Below are 19,424 nucleotides of genomic sequence, written 5' to 3' on the forward strand. Positions count from 1 at the left end.
ACCTCGTGGACCTATGCCTGTTTGACTGAAACGTTGAGGTGTACGAACAGTTCCAGCAAATCGCAGCACCAAGCCGGCTGGACCTGCCTACAATTGGAGCTGTGACCCCGACATGGTATCTACGTCCGTGACTGAGTGCCTCGATAAGAGTGACAACGAAGTCCTTCATGTCCAGCGCGCCTATTCCCATGCAGATACATGCCTCCACCATAAGAGTTGTAGTAGTGTAGTTGCTAGTTGCAGGACGTCAACGCCTACTTATCTCCAATTCACCCCTCTCCCAATCTGCAGTCTCACGAGTTCTCTTCCTTTCATCAGGTGTACAAGGATCACCAGCAGCAGGTCAGATGTAGATGACCCCTGGTGCCCCGTCCTCATCAACCCGTTTGCGCTCACAAAGTCGTTCTCGGCACTACTTTTAGGCGGTGGGCAGTTGCCAGTTTCCTGTCAAGGCTACGAGTACCTCCAACCCACCCGCAGTTTCCCGGCTCCATTGCTACTACGGAATTATTCTCCTGCATTAACGTTTTCAGGCCGCTCACGCTTCGCTCGTACAAGTGCCTGTCGTGGGGGTTCTAAGGAGACGCGAGCTGCACCCACATCTATCGAAATTCACCATCCGGTATTTTCGGCCATAGCCCGACTGCAGCCAGAGCTCGACGCATGAATTTTCCAGGATGCACGAGGTAGAAGTGGGTGACAGCTTCAGTTTAAACTCAGTCTGTCTTGGATATAAGAAAAAATGAGTAATGATAAGTTTAGCGGAGTAAGGATTTTGACAGCGCGATGTTACACCTGGCGCGAACCCCTTTTTCTCCCGGGGGTCTGAGTTTGCAATCGAAGTTATCGCAGAAGACAATCGAGAGAGTACGATGGAGGTGGTGGCCGCGTTTCTACTCGAAGCGAGGTTGTTTCTTCAGAAGCATTATAGAATGGAGAAACTCGCTTGGATCGAGACCACGCCTATCTATTATTGATCTACGAGGACGCCCGAAAACAAGAGTCTCTACACCAGTCCTACAATGAGTCCTACACCCCCAGCCGCGTCTCCATCTGGTGCGCCAATCTTCTCACGCAACTGCCGCGCTGCGTTGAGCGGTGTTGCGCCTCCACGGCAACCCTGGTGCTCTGCCTCAGCTTCGGAGCCAGTGTCAGATTTGCCTTTAATGATGGAGAAAGGGGGTTGCAGGAACGTGGCCACTTCCAGGGACAAGTTGGTATAAGCCGAAACTGCCACGCCGTCTGGGATTGGGTACACTTGATTAGCGACAGTATTCGGAGCCGGGTCGATGACAGCGAAGGCCACGGGCTCTCCCTGAGCACTCGCACTGTTCCACCGGCCTGTCGTGTCGTACAGCCCAGTGCTCCCATTGTACTGTTTCTGCAATGCAGGGATCGTGGATGCAGCACGAGAGGCGTTGCCAGAATGGCTGTCAACCACTTCTTGCTCAGGTGGAGATGCGCCCCCCTGTGCCGTAAACAAGGGAAGCCAAAATGCAAAGCACTTTTGATCGAGGATAGTGGATTCTACGTAAGCGAGAGCGGATCTTTAGCTGGGGTATGCTAGTATTTCATGAGAGTTACGTCAACATGGTGAATAGCTGTGATTACCCGAGGGCTAGTAAGGGACGAGATTCTGTCATTCAAAGTTTCAGGTGTGATGTGTAGGTTGCTTGGTTATTCTATCTTAGAACTCTCCTGGGATAGCCGGCACGTGCAGAAGTCATAGCTGAAACGTGGCTGAGAACAGCCAAGGCCTTGGTAGGCTCTGATCAACCGCCCTGAATCTTCTCATTGGACTCTTTGTTAAATCAATAGAAGAAGGCATGGAAGAGCTTGCCTGTATAATGTCTGAATACTTTCACGGCGCTCCCCGAAAGCCCCGATAGGTAAGTCTCCGCGCAGCAGGTCACTCGAAAGAACGAACAGTATCAACAGCATGAATCATGCGAGAGACCAGACCTGAACTCCGTGGTAACATTCGCAGCTCTTAAATGATACTATTGCCCGGATACATGCAGCGTGTATGCGTGCAAGAATCTTGCAACATGCCTCACATCATCCTTTGATTGCAGAAAAAAAGGGCCATACTCGCGCATCCGCAGGAAATCTGTGTCTTTCAAATCGGCCATGTTCTTATCATCCTTGCCGTACGCCTCTGTGAAGTGTGGAAAAGTCAAATAGATTTCGTCTTTGTCTTGAGATAGGAGAAATATACTGCATCATGTCAGTCTAGGGCCGAGACGGACTGGCAATGGAAGAACGCACCTGCAGTCTTTTTCCGGGTTATGCGACTTAACATCATATTACGAGATCCATGCCGCCATTTGAGCGCTCTCTTGAACTCGAATGGACACGTCGTTGGGTCTTCTTCGAGGCCTAGGCTTCACCTCGATCAGACAGGAGCTCTGACCGTTCTTCTTCCGAAGGTGCCCATCTGTCCTAGCGACATATTGGACATTCTTCTGGAACACCATAGCATTTCTTTCTGCAAGCCAGCGAGTGTGGAAAGGTACTGTTGCAGCAGTAATGGCGGATAGCAGGGCAAGCAAGAAAACATTGACTGTTTGTTCATCTCTGATCAGCTGACCTCGAGAGCCTCGCATAGGAGTGTAGAAGCCATCCTTCGGATCCTCGTCTATGTTTTCCTCCTCTGTAAGAGAAAGTGGAGTCAGCATTTCCGTAATCCACAGAAGTGCAGTGAGTAGCGAAGCATATGCAAGCAGCGCGCTCGGAGAATCGGTCCTGTTACATGGGGAACTAGAATATGGAGCTAAATATCGGGGAACCCGCCAGCATTCCTATTATTGAAAGGTGTGGGGTGATAGACGGCACATGCCTGGGGAATGTATCTAGAGGACAGGGCCACGGCAAAGGCTCTATCCCTCAAATGAAGCAGCAATGAAGAAAACAACGAATCCGAAAGCGTACCTATATGAGGGTTTGGAGTCAGCATCGCCAGTGTCTAGAGAATCATGATGCACGTTTGGGTAAGGCACATGGAGCGAACGCCTATCAGAAATCCCCTGCAAACCAAGACCTTGATACTGGAAAGTGGAGAGATTGTCGGACCTGACGAGGCCTCCGACTCATCGTTAGAAAGGATCTCAAGGCGTTTTGCTGTGACCTCCTCTTGAATCTCCTCTTTTTGGTCCATAATGACTTCCTCGGCTTCCTTCGCAAAAACGTCTTGATTTTTGATAGAAAGTTTCGCTGCCAGGTCTGAGAGAGAAGACTTCTTGACCTTCGAAGCTGGGGTAGGGGTCGCAAGGTACAAACTCTGCTCAGTCTTGGCTCTTGTTCGACTTGCAATTGGCGAAACCTCGGAAATTTTGCTCACATCGGCGGCCTTGTTGTCCCCAAGCAGGACATGTCTCTGGAACTGCCATACGTTAAGGAACGCGCCCAAATTCATCGGAACGCATGTTCGCGAGACAGTTTCGGTGGTCTCGTTCCGATTGGCGAATTCCTCGATCATGTTGAGGTAGGCGTTCCAACCATCTAGGGATTCAAGGCCTGCGTTCGTAGCCGGAGGAAATTGGTTGTTGATATAGACGGGCAGGGTCGACTTGGGGTTTTGGTCTTCGTAGATGACTCTCAGACCAAGGAAATGTCTGAATTCAAAACGAGACGCCGATTTGACTTTCTCCTGAGAGCCCAAGTCTTTAATTGCACCAAAAGCACCCCATGCTCTAGCTGAATTTTTCCACTCTATCACACTTGCTGGCATCGGCTCTTCAAGATCTTTTGGATTCGGAGGCATGTTGTAGATGAGCGCTTCGATTCTCTGAGCAAGATCGAGAGTCTAAATTAGGAGACCGTTGATTATATATATATACAATTGAAAATAAGGAAAGGGATGTAAGGATCGAGAGAGGATAAAGGATAAAGAGTATCTTATTCTTCGCCTATTGCGCTAGTGGCCCTGTGTTGACAATAAAATAGCAGCCGCCAAGCCGTTGTCCCGGAGATCCGCCGCCAAGTGGGGAATGTTTGTTTATCCGTCATCGCTGTTTTCAGCATGCTTTAGTTCACCTTGACCACATTGTACGACTCTCCACTCATAGCGTCGACTCAATAAGGTAACAGCCATGAAGCAAGAGCCAGTCTGGAAAGTTGGCCCTGTCATGGAAAGCATCTATAGCACGCTCCAACAAATCCTCCGCCTTGTTGAGAAATCCCCTAAGATCTATCTGGACGACGCTTTCTTGAGCGAGATCAGTGTTCGGAAACATGAATGGGATCTAGCCGACACAGATGACTTCTTCGCTTGCATGACAGAAGAAGAACTTGCCCATCTTAGGCCATCTGACCCTATACCGGACGAAGCTATACCGTACGAAGATGTCGAGTATCCAGAATCTGCTCAACCTCAAAACGTGTTCGACCTCGAAAGTTCCGGTATCGCAATCGAGCTATGGTTTCATGAACTTCAAGAGCGGAAGGTATCCATCGACGGGTGTGGTTGTATTTGGCCAGAAGGCTCGTCCTCTTGGGCCCCTCGTGAGCTTTTCAAATACGAAGATCTTTGCCACGGAAGAAGAAACCCACCTCACGTACCTTGGACTCTTTCCGGGGCCTATTACAACGACGACCAACCCCATCAGATTTACCACGCGTGGCACGGAGACGAGGGAAGAGAAGGGATCATTCTGCGGAGCGAGCTTCAGATCTTGATCAGATGTATGAAGGGGAGAATGGCGGATCCGGCGCTCTGCATGCATAACGTTCCAGTGAGATCATCACTTGTCTCCATGTTACCTGCTACAACAGCTGACACTCTCCTAGGTGCTCCTACTCTCCATCCACGGCACCAAAGCCCGAATCATGATTGCCCACTTCAACATGAAGAGAAAGACACTCGATATCAAATGCAGCGGATTCGAGCAATTCGATGGCTTCGAAGCAAAAGAAAACACAGGAACTACAGACGGCTGTGCGAGACCTCACGACTTCGAGGCGAAGAGGGACCTTTTCTTTAGATGGCTCAATCCGATTTGTCAAGGGGATACATATTTGAAGGACTCGGAGGACGCGCCGGAAATGGTCTTACGAGGGCCAAAGGGGAGAAAGCGGCTGGTGCCGCGTCACTTGCCACCACCGTCTTCGAGCTCGGAGTCAACTGAGATCCTCGAATAGATGTACGGCCTCCACAGACTTGGGACGCGCTGTATCTTACGCAAGTAGTACAGCATGAGGGCATCTCATGTTTGACTGAGAAAGTGCCTGCATGACCCGTCGTGGTGCATTGAGGTATCTAAGTCTCTACGAGCGATTCCATAGATACGATCATTCCAGAAGCTTAAGCCATATTTCGAAGGTCTTCAGTCTTTCGCTTTGACACACTAGCTGTCATTGCCTGTGCACACAGCTAGGCACGCTGAGTGTAGAGCCCATCCATCTCCTAGCCAATGATAACTTCGCACAGGAGGGTGTGCGGTCTGATGATCAAATCATACAAAGCATCTTGAAAACACATTCATCAGATGCTACGGGACGTACATCTAAGTCTATGGATATGGGCTCTGTGCTTCACTGAGTATTGGTGTTAAAGAATAGAGGGTTTTGATCCTTTTCAGTCTAGCATTACTCGAAAGAATATCTATCCTCCCCATGCGCTGCCGTGACTAACATGCAGCTGTGCTACTGCCATCTTCCATGGAGAATCCCAACCGGAGGGTCTCAGTCCGCTTTCGGATGGTCTCTGTCACGAAAGCTGCAGCCAAATCGAACACTTCAATGCCAACACGTACTCAAAGACCAACCAGTACCAAAGCCAAGCCGAGACCACAATAACAACGGTCGCCCAGAACACGGCTCAAGCTCCAAGTACTGCTGCAATCTTTACATCAGCACTTTCTCAAACTCGCATTCACCAGCATAGACCAGTCTACAGCTGTCCCTAAGAGCACTGGGGGATGACATTCGCCCAGAGAAGGTTCCCATCCTGGTAGGGTACTTATACATTGATGCCTCTTTGATTTTTTACTCAGATCCAGGCGGAGGCCACTCAGTCTGGCGAAATGCCCGTCATCTGTTATATACCGCCATTCCCCATCCAGTCCGTTTATTCACCACCACCACCACCACCGTTTAACCATCGTTCCCCTTATCCATCCTCCCCTCGCCTATTCAATTGCTCGTAAAAGTCGCGCTCACTGTTGACACTGGAACCGGAATGGACAGCTTATTCCACACGATCCCCGTCGCACCCGCTTCTTCCCCAGCCTTCTCAGGATTCCCAGAAAGTTTCTATCCCAGAGGATGTGCGAGGATGTGCCGAGGCTGAAAAATTGAGGGACACGAAACAGATTCATATAGAGGAGGTCGGTTTGGCCATTGACTGAGTTTCGGCCGAGTAAGCGTCGCTTTCTTCGTGCAAAATAAATTCCCAGACACGATAACGCGGCTGCGCTAGTCTTCGGTCGAATAAGACGTTATCTAACGAAATACCAAGGAGATTCTTTAAACCTCATGCCATACCTCGCTACTCCTTTTTTTCAACTATATACGTTCTCGAAGGATGTACTACTGTTGTATTCGATTGTATTATTCACACATTCCGAGAGTAATTCATGATTCTGACTGCAGCACGTGGAGAAAAAATGTTGACTGCGCTCTGTTGGGCATGCTCACTTGTTCCAAAGTCGCTGCAAGCCGGCATAACCAGAGATGCGTAACGGAACATGTCAAGTCATTTCTAAACCCATGGCCATTCTTAAGAACTTCTAACTGTCTTCGTGACTGGGCTAGAAACGTTGATTTCAAAACGTTGTAAGATGATCTGACACAGGCTCTTTAAAGTTGGCTGCCACGAAGTCTACAGTAACGTCAATACTGCTGTCACCGCCGCTATCTCCCAATAAGCACTGTAAGCCTCTCCGTTAAACAGGATTGCGAAGTCAGTGCTGACATTATCCAACATATCAGCTGCGAAATTGATGATCCAGGTCCAACTGATGGGTGCCGGAGAGGACAAGCGCAGGCTGAGCCCATTGATATTGAATGCAAGATTTTGCGTCGCATTGACGGTGGTGCTTATTTGCTTGGCGGCAGAGTCGACCACCTTGGTGTAAAAAACTTCCAGATTCGCAGCTCCGAGTTGAGTAGGGATGATGGACGTCGTTGAATTGTATGCCATGTACCAGCCATCGCCGAGGTTGCGAGTCCTGGTCTGTATCCCCATACTACTCATCAAACCAATCTCACCAGTCCGAGGTCGTTTCTGCGGGGGCTCTGGATTGGAAGGCCCGGGCTCATACTCGACATCTGTGTCTTCCTGTATTGCGACAGGCTTGTTGTTCTTGTAGTCTGCTATGGTGTCGTTTTCGAACTTGGATAGTGGCGCGTAAAGGATGATACGGAGTTTTCTGTTATCGCCTTGTAAAAAGGGTAAGCGGACCTTCTATCTCTGGGGGCTACGATCTCACCTGCTGAGTCAATCCCGCCTGTGCCCTGAAGGCCGAGTATGCCCAGAGCTTCCACACATGAATTTATTCTTCGCTTTATTAAGTTATAGAAATTATAAAATACTATTATAGCTAATAGTAATAACTCGATTAAGATCTATATTATTAATATATATATAAAATTTAAAGATCTTAAGCGTATAGAAGCTTTAATTAATAGATGAATTCTTATTATTTTATTATTAAATAATTTAAATAAGAAGTATAAGAACTTTATATATCGTCTTATTATATTAGTATATACGAGGTCTGCATCGAAAGTCCTGCATGCGCTAAAACTCTTGGCATTCTTGGCATTCTCCGGCAATTTGACAAATTTCTTGAATAGCTTCATTTTTTATTGATGATTCTTTATATAACTACGTATATACTTATTGGCTCGCTCATTTGAATTATATAGCCGTATATCCCTTAAAACGGCCTTCCCTGTACTCGTTACCGCCTTTTAAACGAATAACTTCGGCAATATATCTAGGCATACGTTCTATCCACTCCTGAATCCTCTCTTAGAAAAGATATTTCCGGAATGAGGTCGCGGGCTTGTTGTTTCGGGCGACTGACGGTTTAACGAGAGACTTCTGTAATGGCCGTAACGATCTTCGCTGCAATACCATATTCGGCAAGTAAGTGCCTGAAGTCTGGTTCGTCGTTATGATTGATGCTCTGGCACTGGGTATATTAGAATTGGAGAGTAGTGAGAAGATGCCCACTTACTGTATTGGCATGTACTGAACATATACTGAAATTCTTATGTTCTCCCTATTCCCTGTCCTCTGTCGCGTAAGTTGGCATTGATATCGCTGCTATCGCTACAATGCACACAGTAATATCGCAATTATATACCCCGTATGCATGCAGTAATATCGCTACTATGTATTATATACGCATGCATTATATATAGTAAGCATTGATATCGCTACTATGAAAGCATTGATATTCAAGATATTGAGAATATTTGCTAAGAATGCCAAGAGTTTTAGGCATGTGTAGGACTTTCGGTGCAGACCTCTGTATAAAAGAATAAGATAGGACTGAACTAGAAAACCTTGAATTTTATGTGCAGCCAATCATATTCGTTAGATCTACGCTCTTTGATTAGACCGGCTGAGTCATCGCGGGTAAATAAATTAGCGTCCGCAACCATCAAAAATCTCCCCCTACTTTTAACCCTTTAATAACTTTCCTATTTTCTATTAAAATTTTGAGATTTTTTTTTAAATTATAGCCCGAAACTTGCGCTTTTCAATAATGAAATTTTTCTAAAATTTGGTCTTATAATTATTAAAGCGCAAGGAATTCAAATATCGCTTATCAAAGTTCGCTTATCAAAGTTCGCTCCACAGCCCTGATCAAAAACAGGTACACATTATTTAATTTTAGAATAACTTTTTTTTTTCTATTAAAATCCTAAGATTTTTTGTTTCAATTATAGAACGTAATGTGGGCTTTTAGATAAAAAAAGAATTACTAAATTTAGTCTTATAGATATTTATAGATAAGGAATTCAGATATCGCTCATTAAAGATCGCTTATCAAAATTTACTCGACAGCCCTAATCAAAAAAATGTTTATAAATTTAATTTATAGGCCTATACTCGTATATTAGACTTTAATAAAATTATTATACTTCTTTATAAAGAAGATTATTTTCTTAAATAAAATAATAAGAAATAAGCTATAGTTGTTATTATAAAGAAATATTATAAGAAATAAAAGAATAAGAAGGCCTTTAGAGATAATAATAATTTAGAATATAGGAGTAATACTTTAGAATAAGGACGAGGTGGAAATAACGATGAAAATAATAACTATAACTTTAATTCTCTATTAAATAACTCGAATAATATCTACTATAAGAAATTAGATAATATATCTAAGTATTTAAAGTATCTATTACTATTAAATAAAAGTAAGAAGAGATATTAGTTATATAGTTACTAAATTCTTTATAACGAAAAGATATCTAATCGATTTCGAAATAACAATAATAATAATAATAATAATTTGAACTTTAAGCTTAAAGCGAATGTAACTAATACTATAAATAGGTTAAACGATTTCGTAGATTAAAATTATACTTATATTTTAATAATAATCTATATTATAATTAATAATAAAGATACTATAAGAGATAAAGAGTATTAAGACTATCTAGTTAATAGCTTAATATCTAAATTAGATGAAGGAGTGATAAATAAAGAGCTCGAAATTAAGTCTCTCGATTATCTCTTAATCGAAATAACTAAATTGTAAGAATTATAAAAGAATATAGGGAATTAGTTAATATCTTAGCTTAATGTCAGCCTAAAATTAAGTAGTAAGATAAGTCGAGAAACTAAAAATATCTTTAACTCTCTATTCAATTCTCTAGAGAACGAAATAATTAACGAATTATTATACGAATTCTTAACTTACTTTCTCTTCTATATACTATATATAAATAGTTAATCTACTATTATATATAAATAAATAATAGACTTAGACTATACTAATTATATATTCTTTAATAAAAATAAATTTATTAATTATTAATTATATTATATAAATATTATAATAGCTAATAAAACTATTATTTAAACGTAAGATCGCGATATAGTCGAAATGAAATAGCTATTATCGAATAAATTTAGTAATATTATAAAAGTTAGTAAAGTCTTATATATTCTAAATCTTATATATAAACTATTTTCGATTAGTTAGACTATATAAAAAGAATTTAAAATTATCTTTCTTAGTAATAACTATTATATTCTTTAAAATAGTAAGCTTATTAATAGCGCTTCGAAGGTAAATAATATCTATATTCTCAGTATCTTATAATCTATAATTAAGGTTTTAATACTTATTTAGAAGAATATAAGAGTTTTAATAATAAGTTTAATATTTAATAAGAAAGCTATCGAGCTATAGTATCGTTAAATAAGATATTTAAATAAGATAAATCTTAAGAGATTAATTAATATAAGTAAGAGTATTATACTAATTTAGAAATCTCGAATTAAATTAATATATAAGATCTATTTTAAGACTAAATTTATATAAAAGATTTTAAAAAAAGTATAATATAAAGTACTCGAAAAATTTAATAAGATCTATATAGATTTAAGAGAATTTTTTAATATATTATTTATTAATAAGACTAAGTATTATATATTTCTAATTAATTAAATAACTTTTTAAATCTAATACTTTATATATAAGTATAAAAATAAGACCTTCAAATTATTTCGTAATTAGAAAACTTAGATAAAAAATAAATTCGATTATAAGATTAAGATAGTTTATTTAGATAATAATATCGAATTTATTAATAATAAATTTAAAGAATATTTTAAAAACTTCGAAATTATATAAGAGTCTATCGTATTCTATACGCCTAAGTAAAATAAATTTAGCGAGATATAAAATCGAATTATTATAAATAAAGTAAAGGCTATACTTTTTAACTCGAAGTTATCTTACTATTTATAATTAGAACTACTTTATATTAAAGTATATTAAAAGAATAGAAGTTCTACTACCCGCCTTTAGAGTATAATATTATATGAGATATAAATAGGCGAATAACCATACCTCGACTATATAAAGATTATCGACTATATTATCTAGATATATATATCTAAGAAAAAGTGTAAAAAGCTCGATAAACGTAATAAGAAGTGCTATCTAATTAATTACGAAGATATAAATATCTTTTAAATATAGAATCTAGCTACTCGATAAGTAAAACGATTCTTTTATATCGATTTTAATAAATTATAAATAATAATTACTGCGGTCTCGAATATTGACTATTAATTAGTCGAGATTATTAATAACGATATAATAGATATATTTAATATAGAAGATAACTCTATAATATATTAATATATATCTAAGACCGTTATTAATATCGATACGGACTCTATTAATATAAATAAAATTAGAATTTTTTTTTTAATGAAAATATTGAAGAAATCGAAGAAGTTGAAGATATAGAAGATAGTAATATAAGTCTAAAAGATCTAATAACGATAACGTTAAAGAGATATCTCGAGATAGCTTTATCGCTTACTTAGATCTATATCTTAATATAATATATAATTCTCGACTAAAACGAACTTCTATATCTTTTTAGAAAGTTCTTCTAAATAATAAATAGAGTAATACTAAGATATAGATCTAGAGAGTTATTATCTATATTAAGTATAATAAAATTCTTAAATTAAAATATCTATACTATAGATAAGCTATACTAAATTATAAAAATTTAGACTATTATAACTTCGATCTCATCTTCGATCTCGCTACTACTATTTAGTAAATAACTAATATAAGATATTAATAGACTATTACGAAGATTAACGATTTTAAGTTATTAATCTATAATTAGATAATAGCTAGCTTCTATATTAAATAATAAAAAAAGATTATAAATAAATAAATAAATTTCTTTACTATAATAAATATTTAAAAGCTTATTTCGAGAATAAAGGATATATTAATTTTTATTAATAGATAGATCTATAAGATAAAAAAGAAACTTAATAATTTTATTCTCTATAAAGCACGCTAAATAATTCGAGATTTTAAATAGATTTACGGCGTTAATTACGACTAAATCTTCGTCTTAATTATTAAATTTATATTATTTAAGATACTATTTATAATTATAATATACTATGATCTAAATTATAAGTAAATAGATATTATTATTATATTTCTTAATATACTATTAAAGAAAACTATCTATATAAAATAATTTAAAGAATATAAGAAGAAAGATAATAAGGTATATCTATTATTTAGAGTACTATATAGCTTAAAGCAGTCACTACGAGAATAGTACTTTACTTTATAATATTAATTATTATAATTTAATCTATTGTTATAGTATAAAATGTTAATTAATCTTATTCTTGCTATGTGTTATAAGTATTCTATCTTTATTATAAGACTTCCTTATATTTAAAGAATTTAAATCTATTAAATTCGATTACTTACTCTTTATTAATAAGAAAATACGACTTATCGTTAACGTATATATAGATAATATTTAGATTTATAATTTAAAAGAATTAAAACTAATATCGAAACTCAAACGAGATCTTTATAAACGATTCGCTATAATTAATCTCGAGCTATATTTATATTATTTAGATATAAAAATCTAAAGAAATCGAAGGGAGAGAATTATTCGAATTACGTAAACGACGTATTTAAGAAAGATACTATTACGATTTAATATAATTAATTATATATTTATCTCTATATTAATAATAGTAGATACTTAATTATAAGAGAAACTAATTAATAAGGTTAAATTAAAAGTTATTTAGAAGTATTAATTAATGATGGAATTAATAATATACCCTATAATTTAGACTTATTCGAATATCTATTTTATCGTTATAATTCTTTTACGATATAATTATAACTTAAATTTAAAATATATTATAGTCGTTAAATGAGTTATTCGTTATTTAAAGAGAATACTAACTTATGATATTATATATAAGATAATTAATATATTAAAAGGCTATACGAATACTAATTAAATCTTAAATTAAGAGACCCATCGATTTCTTAAAGTCTATATATTCTTACTCTACGGTGGGATAATTAATTAAACGTCTAAACGATAACAATCTATTATACTATTATCTTATAAGATTAAGTATATAGCTTAAACTTAGATAGTAAAGAAAGCTATTTAATTAATTAGACTTCTAAGCGAATTAGATATTAACTTCGAATTATTTAATAAACTAATATTAATTAAAGTAGATAACTAAAAAACTATTATATTAATTAAGAACTCTCGCTTTCACTTACGCATTAAGCATATTAATATTTAATAACATTTCATATAGAATTAAGTAAAAATAGAAGTAGTTATATTTAAATAAGTATTTACTAACGATATAATTGCGGATAAGCTTACTAAAGCCTTTATTAATAATAAATTTACTATATTTATATATTAAATTAGACTTAAGAAGAGTGGATAGAAGGAATAGCCCAAATTCGGATTATATGAGAGTGTTAAAACTAATAGTATTTTCAGCCATTATTTAGACTATATGGGAGTGTTAGAATCAGCTAATAGGAGGCCAGTATTTCTATATACTACTAAGTTTCAAATAGGTGTTGTAACTACGTCTTATAGTGGCAAATAGCCTTAGCGTGGCTTCACACCATAGATAGGTAGTCACCTCCATCCTTACTACATACTTCTTCATAGAACATGACAATGAACAACTATGCTTCATGATATGAGACCATTGAGTGCATACCAATGGCTTATCCCGAAGCCGACACTCTGAATACTCAGATAGCGGCTGACGTCGTATGACAGCGACCCGTCAGTCGAATTTTCAACCGGAAACAAAGCTACTCTGCAATCAGGGCTGTCATCTATGGAAGATTTTAGCACGGCCAGAAGGGAGTTGAACGACACCTACCTCGAGTCCAAAACTTGGGGATGTCTACCCTATTCAACCACTGAAGGTTTGTAACATCATCTGGATGTTCAAAACCAGCTGGAGCGAAGCAGTGGGAGGCTCCTCGCTCTTGCCGGGAACCAGTGAAGGCGTTCAGTATCCTGCGGCAGTTGTAACCGTTCGGATGGCCACATATCATGCTGCAATATAGATTAGCGATAGCGAGAGCTATAAGAGATATCAGGATCCTGATACTAGCGTTTAGAGTGAGACACATAATGAGGGCAGCAGTACAAATCTGGTTACCTTGACATGATGTCTGAGCACGCAGATAACCAAATGACAAGAGGTGAGTGGATCGTGGGGGAATTCTGTCACATATCTTAGTGCTCGCAAACAGTGAGGCCATACAGAAATGACGTATGTATAAGTAGATATGTAGATATATAATTAAGTATATCTAATGTTAAAGTAGCTAAAATCTTTCTAAATTTAAAAATAATTTAAAAAAAACTCTTTAACGCTAGAAAAACTTTTATATTAAAATAATATACTTTAAAGTAAGAATAAAGCTATATATAGATATAAATAAGAGAGAGAATAATAATATAACTTTAAAAGAGAATAATTTAAATAAAGAGCTTATTATTAATATAATAATTATATAAATAATACTCGCTATAATTACTTATTTCTCTATTATTATATATCGTATAATAATAAAATAATTAATTAAATAATTATTAACGCTATAGTCTTATAATAAACTTATTAATTTATAATTCTACTATTACGAGTCTTATAATTCTCCGCTATTATCTTCGTATTAAGATATTATATATTATCGTATATATTAAAAAGTAGTAAAATTAGCTCGACTTTATTTATTTTACTTTCTTATTCTTTCTCTCTTATTATTTATATCGTTCTTTTCTAAATTTTATATTCTTATTTATCTTAATATATCTTTATAGCGCTTTATTAACTATAAGTACGATATATAAATAAAAAAAGTAGAAAATAGTTAATAGAGAATTTTTAAATTAGTAAATTGTTAGTATGAGAATAATTAATAGAGAATAATTAAAACGATAGATTATAGATTATATTAGAATTTAATATATTAATTAATATTATATTATATTATATCGAGAATTTCTATCTATTATAAATAAGATTATTATATTCTAAGATTATATATTATATTAAAAGTTTAAAGATAATAGTAATTAATATCTTATCGCTAGAAGTTTTTTGAATTTTATCTATAATTTGAGAAACTAGCTCGAGATTTTAAATTTATCGAATATACTACTTATACTTAAGACTATCTAAGACTATCTTAAGTCGATTTTATAACTTTTTAATTTTAAGTATTATTCTATACTATTTAAATATTATATTCGATATTAAAGTATATTTTATTATTTAAAATTTTTAAAGTTTAGAATCTTAGACTATAAGTAAAAGAACTTTAAAAATATATTTTTTAATATTATCTCGAATTCGATCTCGAAATTAAGCGATTTAGATAATTTTCTTATAAGAATATTATCGATAGCGATCTCGAGAACTATTATATATACTATTATTAATAATTAAGAGTATTATATTACTACGAGTAAAGGTACTATAAAATTTAAATTTATAATTATTTCTTTTAATTAGAGCTAATCGAGTAAATTTAATAGAGCTCGATCTTTAATTAAGCGAACTTTAATAAGCGATATTTGAATTCCTTACGCTTTAATAATTATAAGACTAAATATAGAAATCTCTTTTTTACTTTAAAAGCTCACATTTTATTCTATAATTCAAAAAAAAATCTTAAAAATTCTAATTAGAAAATAAAAATGTTATTTCTAAAATTAAATAATATACCCTCGTTTTTTAATTAGAGCTATCGAGCGAACTTTAATAAGCGATATTTAAATTGCTGATTACTCTATTAAAAATAGATGTATAAGGCTTAATTTTAGCAATTTTTTTTTCTCTAAAAGCTTATATTTCGTTCTATAATTTAGAAAAAGATCTTAAAAATTTGATAGAAAATAAAAAAGTTATTCTATATATTAATTATATATATATATATTTTTTAAATTAGAGCTATTCGACTATCGAGCGAACTTTAATAAGCGATATTTGAATTCTGATGCTGCGCTTAAAATAATTATAAGACTAAATTTAAAATTTTACTCGTTTTTTATCTAATAATCTTATAATTCGTTCTATAATTACTAACAAAAATCTATATTAAACTTTTAATAGAAAATAAAAAAGTTATTCTATAGTATTATTAATATTATATCTATTTTTTTAATAAGAGAGATATATAAAGAAAGAGATTTTAATAATTACGAATATTAATTTATTTAATCGCGATAACTTAGTCGATCTAATTATATAGAGCGTTTAGCGAACTTAAATTTATAATTAACTATATATATAAATTTAAGATTTTTAAGCTATAGCTCTATCTTATTCTATTATATATACTAATATTAATGAGAATTCTTAATATTTCGAAGTCTTAAGAAGTATTATTTCGTATCTCGATAACTTTAACGAGTTATCGATTAAATCTCGAGAGCTTAATATAGTAATTAAAGTTACTCGATATATCGCTAAAATAGTCTAAGTACTATAACTAATTATTATATCGCCTCTATATACGCTCTAGACTATTCTATACTATTAGAATTAGATTTTATAAATTACTAATATTTTTAGCGAACGTAAGAGAATTTCTTAGTAAATTATATACGTTATTACTCTTATTTATCTTATTATAAAATAGCTTATAATTCGATATCTATAGAGAGTATATAATAAATAATTAGACTATCTTATCGCTAATAATAAACTATATAGTAGCTCGAAGAGATATCTTTAGAATTCTAGTATTAAAAGAGTTTTAATATTTATATAATATAGATCTAAAGTAGAAATATAGCTATATATATTTATAGAGGAAGAGATAGACGAGTAAAGAAAAGATTGCGGTGACTCTAAGAGAGATGAGTTGATTGACGAGTAATTGCAGGTTGGGAATTTGTATGTGGATTTTGCTTTGTATACTGTCTGTCGCTATGGCTATGGGCTATGGCTATGCTTGGAAGTATGGTGTTTCGAACCATGTTTCGAACCCATGCATGAAGGCACGGAAACAAGAAGTACGTTGATATGCGATATGTGGAATCACTTACCCCCAGTCCTATTGTGGCGAAGGGGGGTGGTGTTGAAGCAGAGGGGTTAGGCGTGATTCTGATGGTTTCTGTCTTTTTGAAAGACTTTTTGCATCACCATAGGGTAGCCAGCCGTTTAATTATCTCCAGTACTGAACTCATTTGAAATTGAGAAGAGCTACAGGCCCTCAGTGCAGGAATCCATAGGGTGACGAGGAGAGCTCGTACACAGCCTGCTTTGTCTATAATTCAAGGCGACTTCGTACCCAGGCACACGGCTCTTTCGGGTGAGATCGTTGACAATTGGATCTTAGAACCGCACGCGGTCTGATCTCTCTCTCTTCAGGGGTGAAATAGGTATCGAGTGTGTTGTATTAGCTCAGACACAGGAATTCGATTAACGTTGCTTCTGAAGTAGGTGATCATGTTCACCGGATAGCAAACTCTCGTTTATTCTCCTTCCTCGTCAATTGCGATAGAGGATGACCTTCCTCCACGAACCCATTCACATAGCTTTCCCCAACAAACTCAAAGTAGCTTCCCCTGGGTCTCAGAACAAAGGGCGTAGAGCTATTCCCTAAAAAGCACACCGCGTCCCCCGCCCTCGCCTCGCTAGGTGCCAAACCAAGGTTGTGCTGAGCGGTAGCGAACAGTCTTCTGCCAGTGCAAGTCTCCGTCATGGTACGGTCAAACTCACTGCCTTTTTCGTTTTCGTCTGGGAGGTTCGTGAGTGGCTTGTATCCTCCAAGGCGTCGAGTGAGCAGGTTCTGCCACGCCTCGTATGCAGAATGAAGCTCTTCATCCGAAGTGATCCCTGGAAGGCGCTCGCCTGCGAGAAGAGTCCGCCTGTAAAGCTCTGTGGAACACCTGCCGTCTGGAGGAATCGTTTCCTCTACAAATTCGTCCCATCCGACGAGGAGGCCAGATTCGTGGCGCGCGAAGACATTAGCCACGGTTGCGATAGAAGCTACGCACCAACCTTCTACCGTTAGAGTTCGATAATCGTCCGAATACCTCACCTGTTGACGAGGTGCGTCGGGTGCTCTCACTGTGGACTTGCCAAGTTTACTCTTTACGGCCACTTGGGCTTGCCAGTCAGGTACCCAAGAGGGCAACGTAGCTATGTTTTTGGGATGAGAAACGCAGCATAGAATATCAAGGTTTCCAAACTCAAGGATCAAGAATTGGGTCGTGTGCAGGTAGACATCTTCAACCTTCGCGGAGTAAGCAGGCTGCAAGACCAGTGCCTTGGCTAATCCAAGCATGGCGAAGACTTTATCTCTAGGGTCAGTGCAGTTGAAACGATAAGACATGAACAGCGCATCCACGATATTATTACCCTGGCCGTGATCATTGCGATGGAATTCCATAATTGCAGCAACAGCATCATGAGCGTTTTCGGCGTCCGAGGGCAACTGACCCATTTGATAACTACTAGCGGCAGCAAGAAGATCCCAATCTATCACATGTGGGCCGCAATGGACCACTGCATGACGAGCAAGTGCAACTTCCTGTACGATCCAGGACCGGCGGAAGTATGGGCGACTGAAAATCCTAGAAAGAGCAATCCAAGCGGGAGACCCAAGAATCGGAAGTGCCTGCCTGGCGACAAGACCTTGCCGCGCGACTCCTCCATAGCTCGCAGACAAAGGTGGTAGATGTGACAACAAGACTGGTACGAAGCGGAATGCCATTTCATCATCAGGTCCCTCTTCTCCAAGCCAAATGACGACATTTTCCGCTTTTGAGTAGATCTTGCGCATCAAAGCCACTTGCTTGTTGCGCTCGTCGACATCGTCCTGGTTGATGCAAATCTGGTCAATCCACAATGCGCGAGTTTTAGCAGGATTTCGTAGCTGAAGTAAGGCTGCAGCCAAATTTGCGGTGATGGCAATGCTTTCCGAGCCGCAGGAGATGCTGCATTCCTTTTTGGAGTCTCCCCAGGTGTATGACAGCGCTTCGTACGGGGACACCGTCTCCAATTTCACGTTTTCTTGGACTTGGATGGACAGAGCATCGTTCCTTGTCCCTACATCGAGATGTACGAGCCGAATATGTGCATCTTGGAGTAGACTGTAGTGGAAAGGCTGGGTTGTGAGGGGGTTCCCAACAACAGCAGGTAGCGAATCCTTAAGGTCTATCATTTCCGTTCTAGAAACGTATGCATAAGCCGATCAGGTATGGGTATTTGGTCTGCAACTTATCTTCGGACAGTCCCCCTCCGACAGTCCCCCGTCTATACTAATGTAGCCTCCTACGCACGATCTACATATTAAACTTTTAACCCTTAAATTATCTAATTAAGATAAAAAACTACGTTAATTCTATATATTATACGAGTAAAGGCC

The 19,424-nt window shown here is 36.9% G+C and overlaps 4 protein-coding genes across 4 annotated transcripts; 1 reads left to right on the top strand and 3 right to left on the bottom strand.

The window, feature by feature from the left end:
* Window positions 1–1,006: 1,006 nt before the first annotated feature.
* On the bottom strand, window positions 1,007–3,763 carry HO133_006234 (uncharacterized protein; the record flags this gene model as incomplete). Its single annotated transcript, XM_037297133.1, has 4 exons — window positions 1,007–1,547; window positions 2,092–2,217; window positions 2,311–2,653; window positions 3,073–3,763. The coding sequence occupies 4 exons, from the start codon at window positions 3,761–3,763 to the stop codon at window positions 1,007–1,009; spliced, it is 1,701 nt and encodes a 566-aa protein (XP_037147707.1).
* Window positions 3,764–4,091: 328 nt separating this feature from the next.
* On the top strand, window positions 4,092–5,139 carry HO133_006235 (uncharacterized protein; the record flags this gene model as incomplete). Its single annotated transcript, XM_037297134.1, has 2 exons — window positions 4,092–4,733; window positions 4,789–5,139. The coding sequence occupies 2 exons, from the start codon at window positions 4,092–4,094 to the stop codon at window positions 5,137–5,139; spliced, it is 993 nt and encodes a 330-aa protein (XP_037147708.1).
* Window positions 5,140–6,820: 1,681 nt separating this feature from the next.
* On the bottom strand, window positions 6,821–7,803 carry HO133_006236 (uncharacterized protein; the record flags this gene model as incomplete). The annotated part of the gene is made up of 3 exons (XM_037297135.1): window positions 6,821–7,370; window positions 7,403–7,503; window positions 7,714–7,803. 3 exons carry the CDS (start codon window positions 7,801–7,803, stop codon window positions 6,821–6,823), a joined length of 741 nt encoding a protein of 246 aa, XP_037147709.1.
* Window positions 7,804–17,504: 9,701 nt separating this feature from the next.
* HO133_006237 (uncharacterized protein) lies at window positions 17,505–19,220 on the bottom strand (the record flags this gene model as incomplete). Its single annotated transcript, XM_037297136.1, has 1 exon — window positions 17,505–19,220. One exon carries the CDS (start codon window positions 19,218–19,220, stop codon window positions 17,505–17,507), a length of 1,716 nt encoding a protein of 571 aa, XP_037147710.1.
* Between the last annotated feature and the right edge of the window lie 204 nt (window positions 19,221–19,424).

Source organism: Letharia lupina (genome assembly GCF_014066315.1).
Source record: "Letharia lupina isolate WasteWater1 chromosome Unknown contig_23, whole genome shotgun sequence".
NCBI lineage: Eukaryota > Fungi > Ascomycota > Lecanoromycetes > Lecanorales > Parmeliaceae > Letharia > Letharia lupina.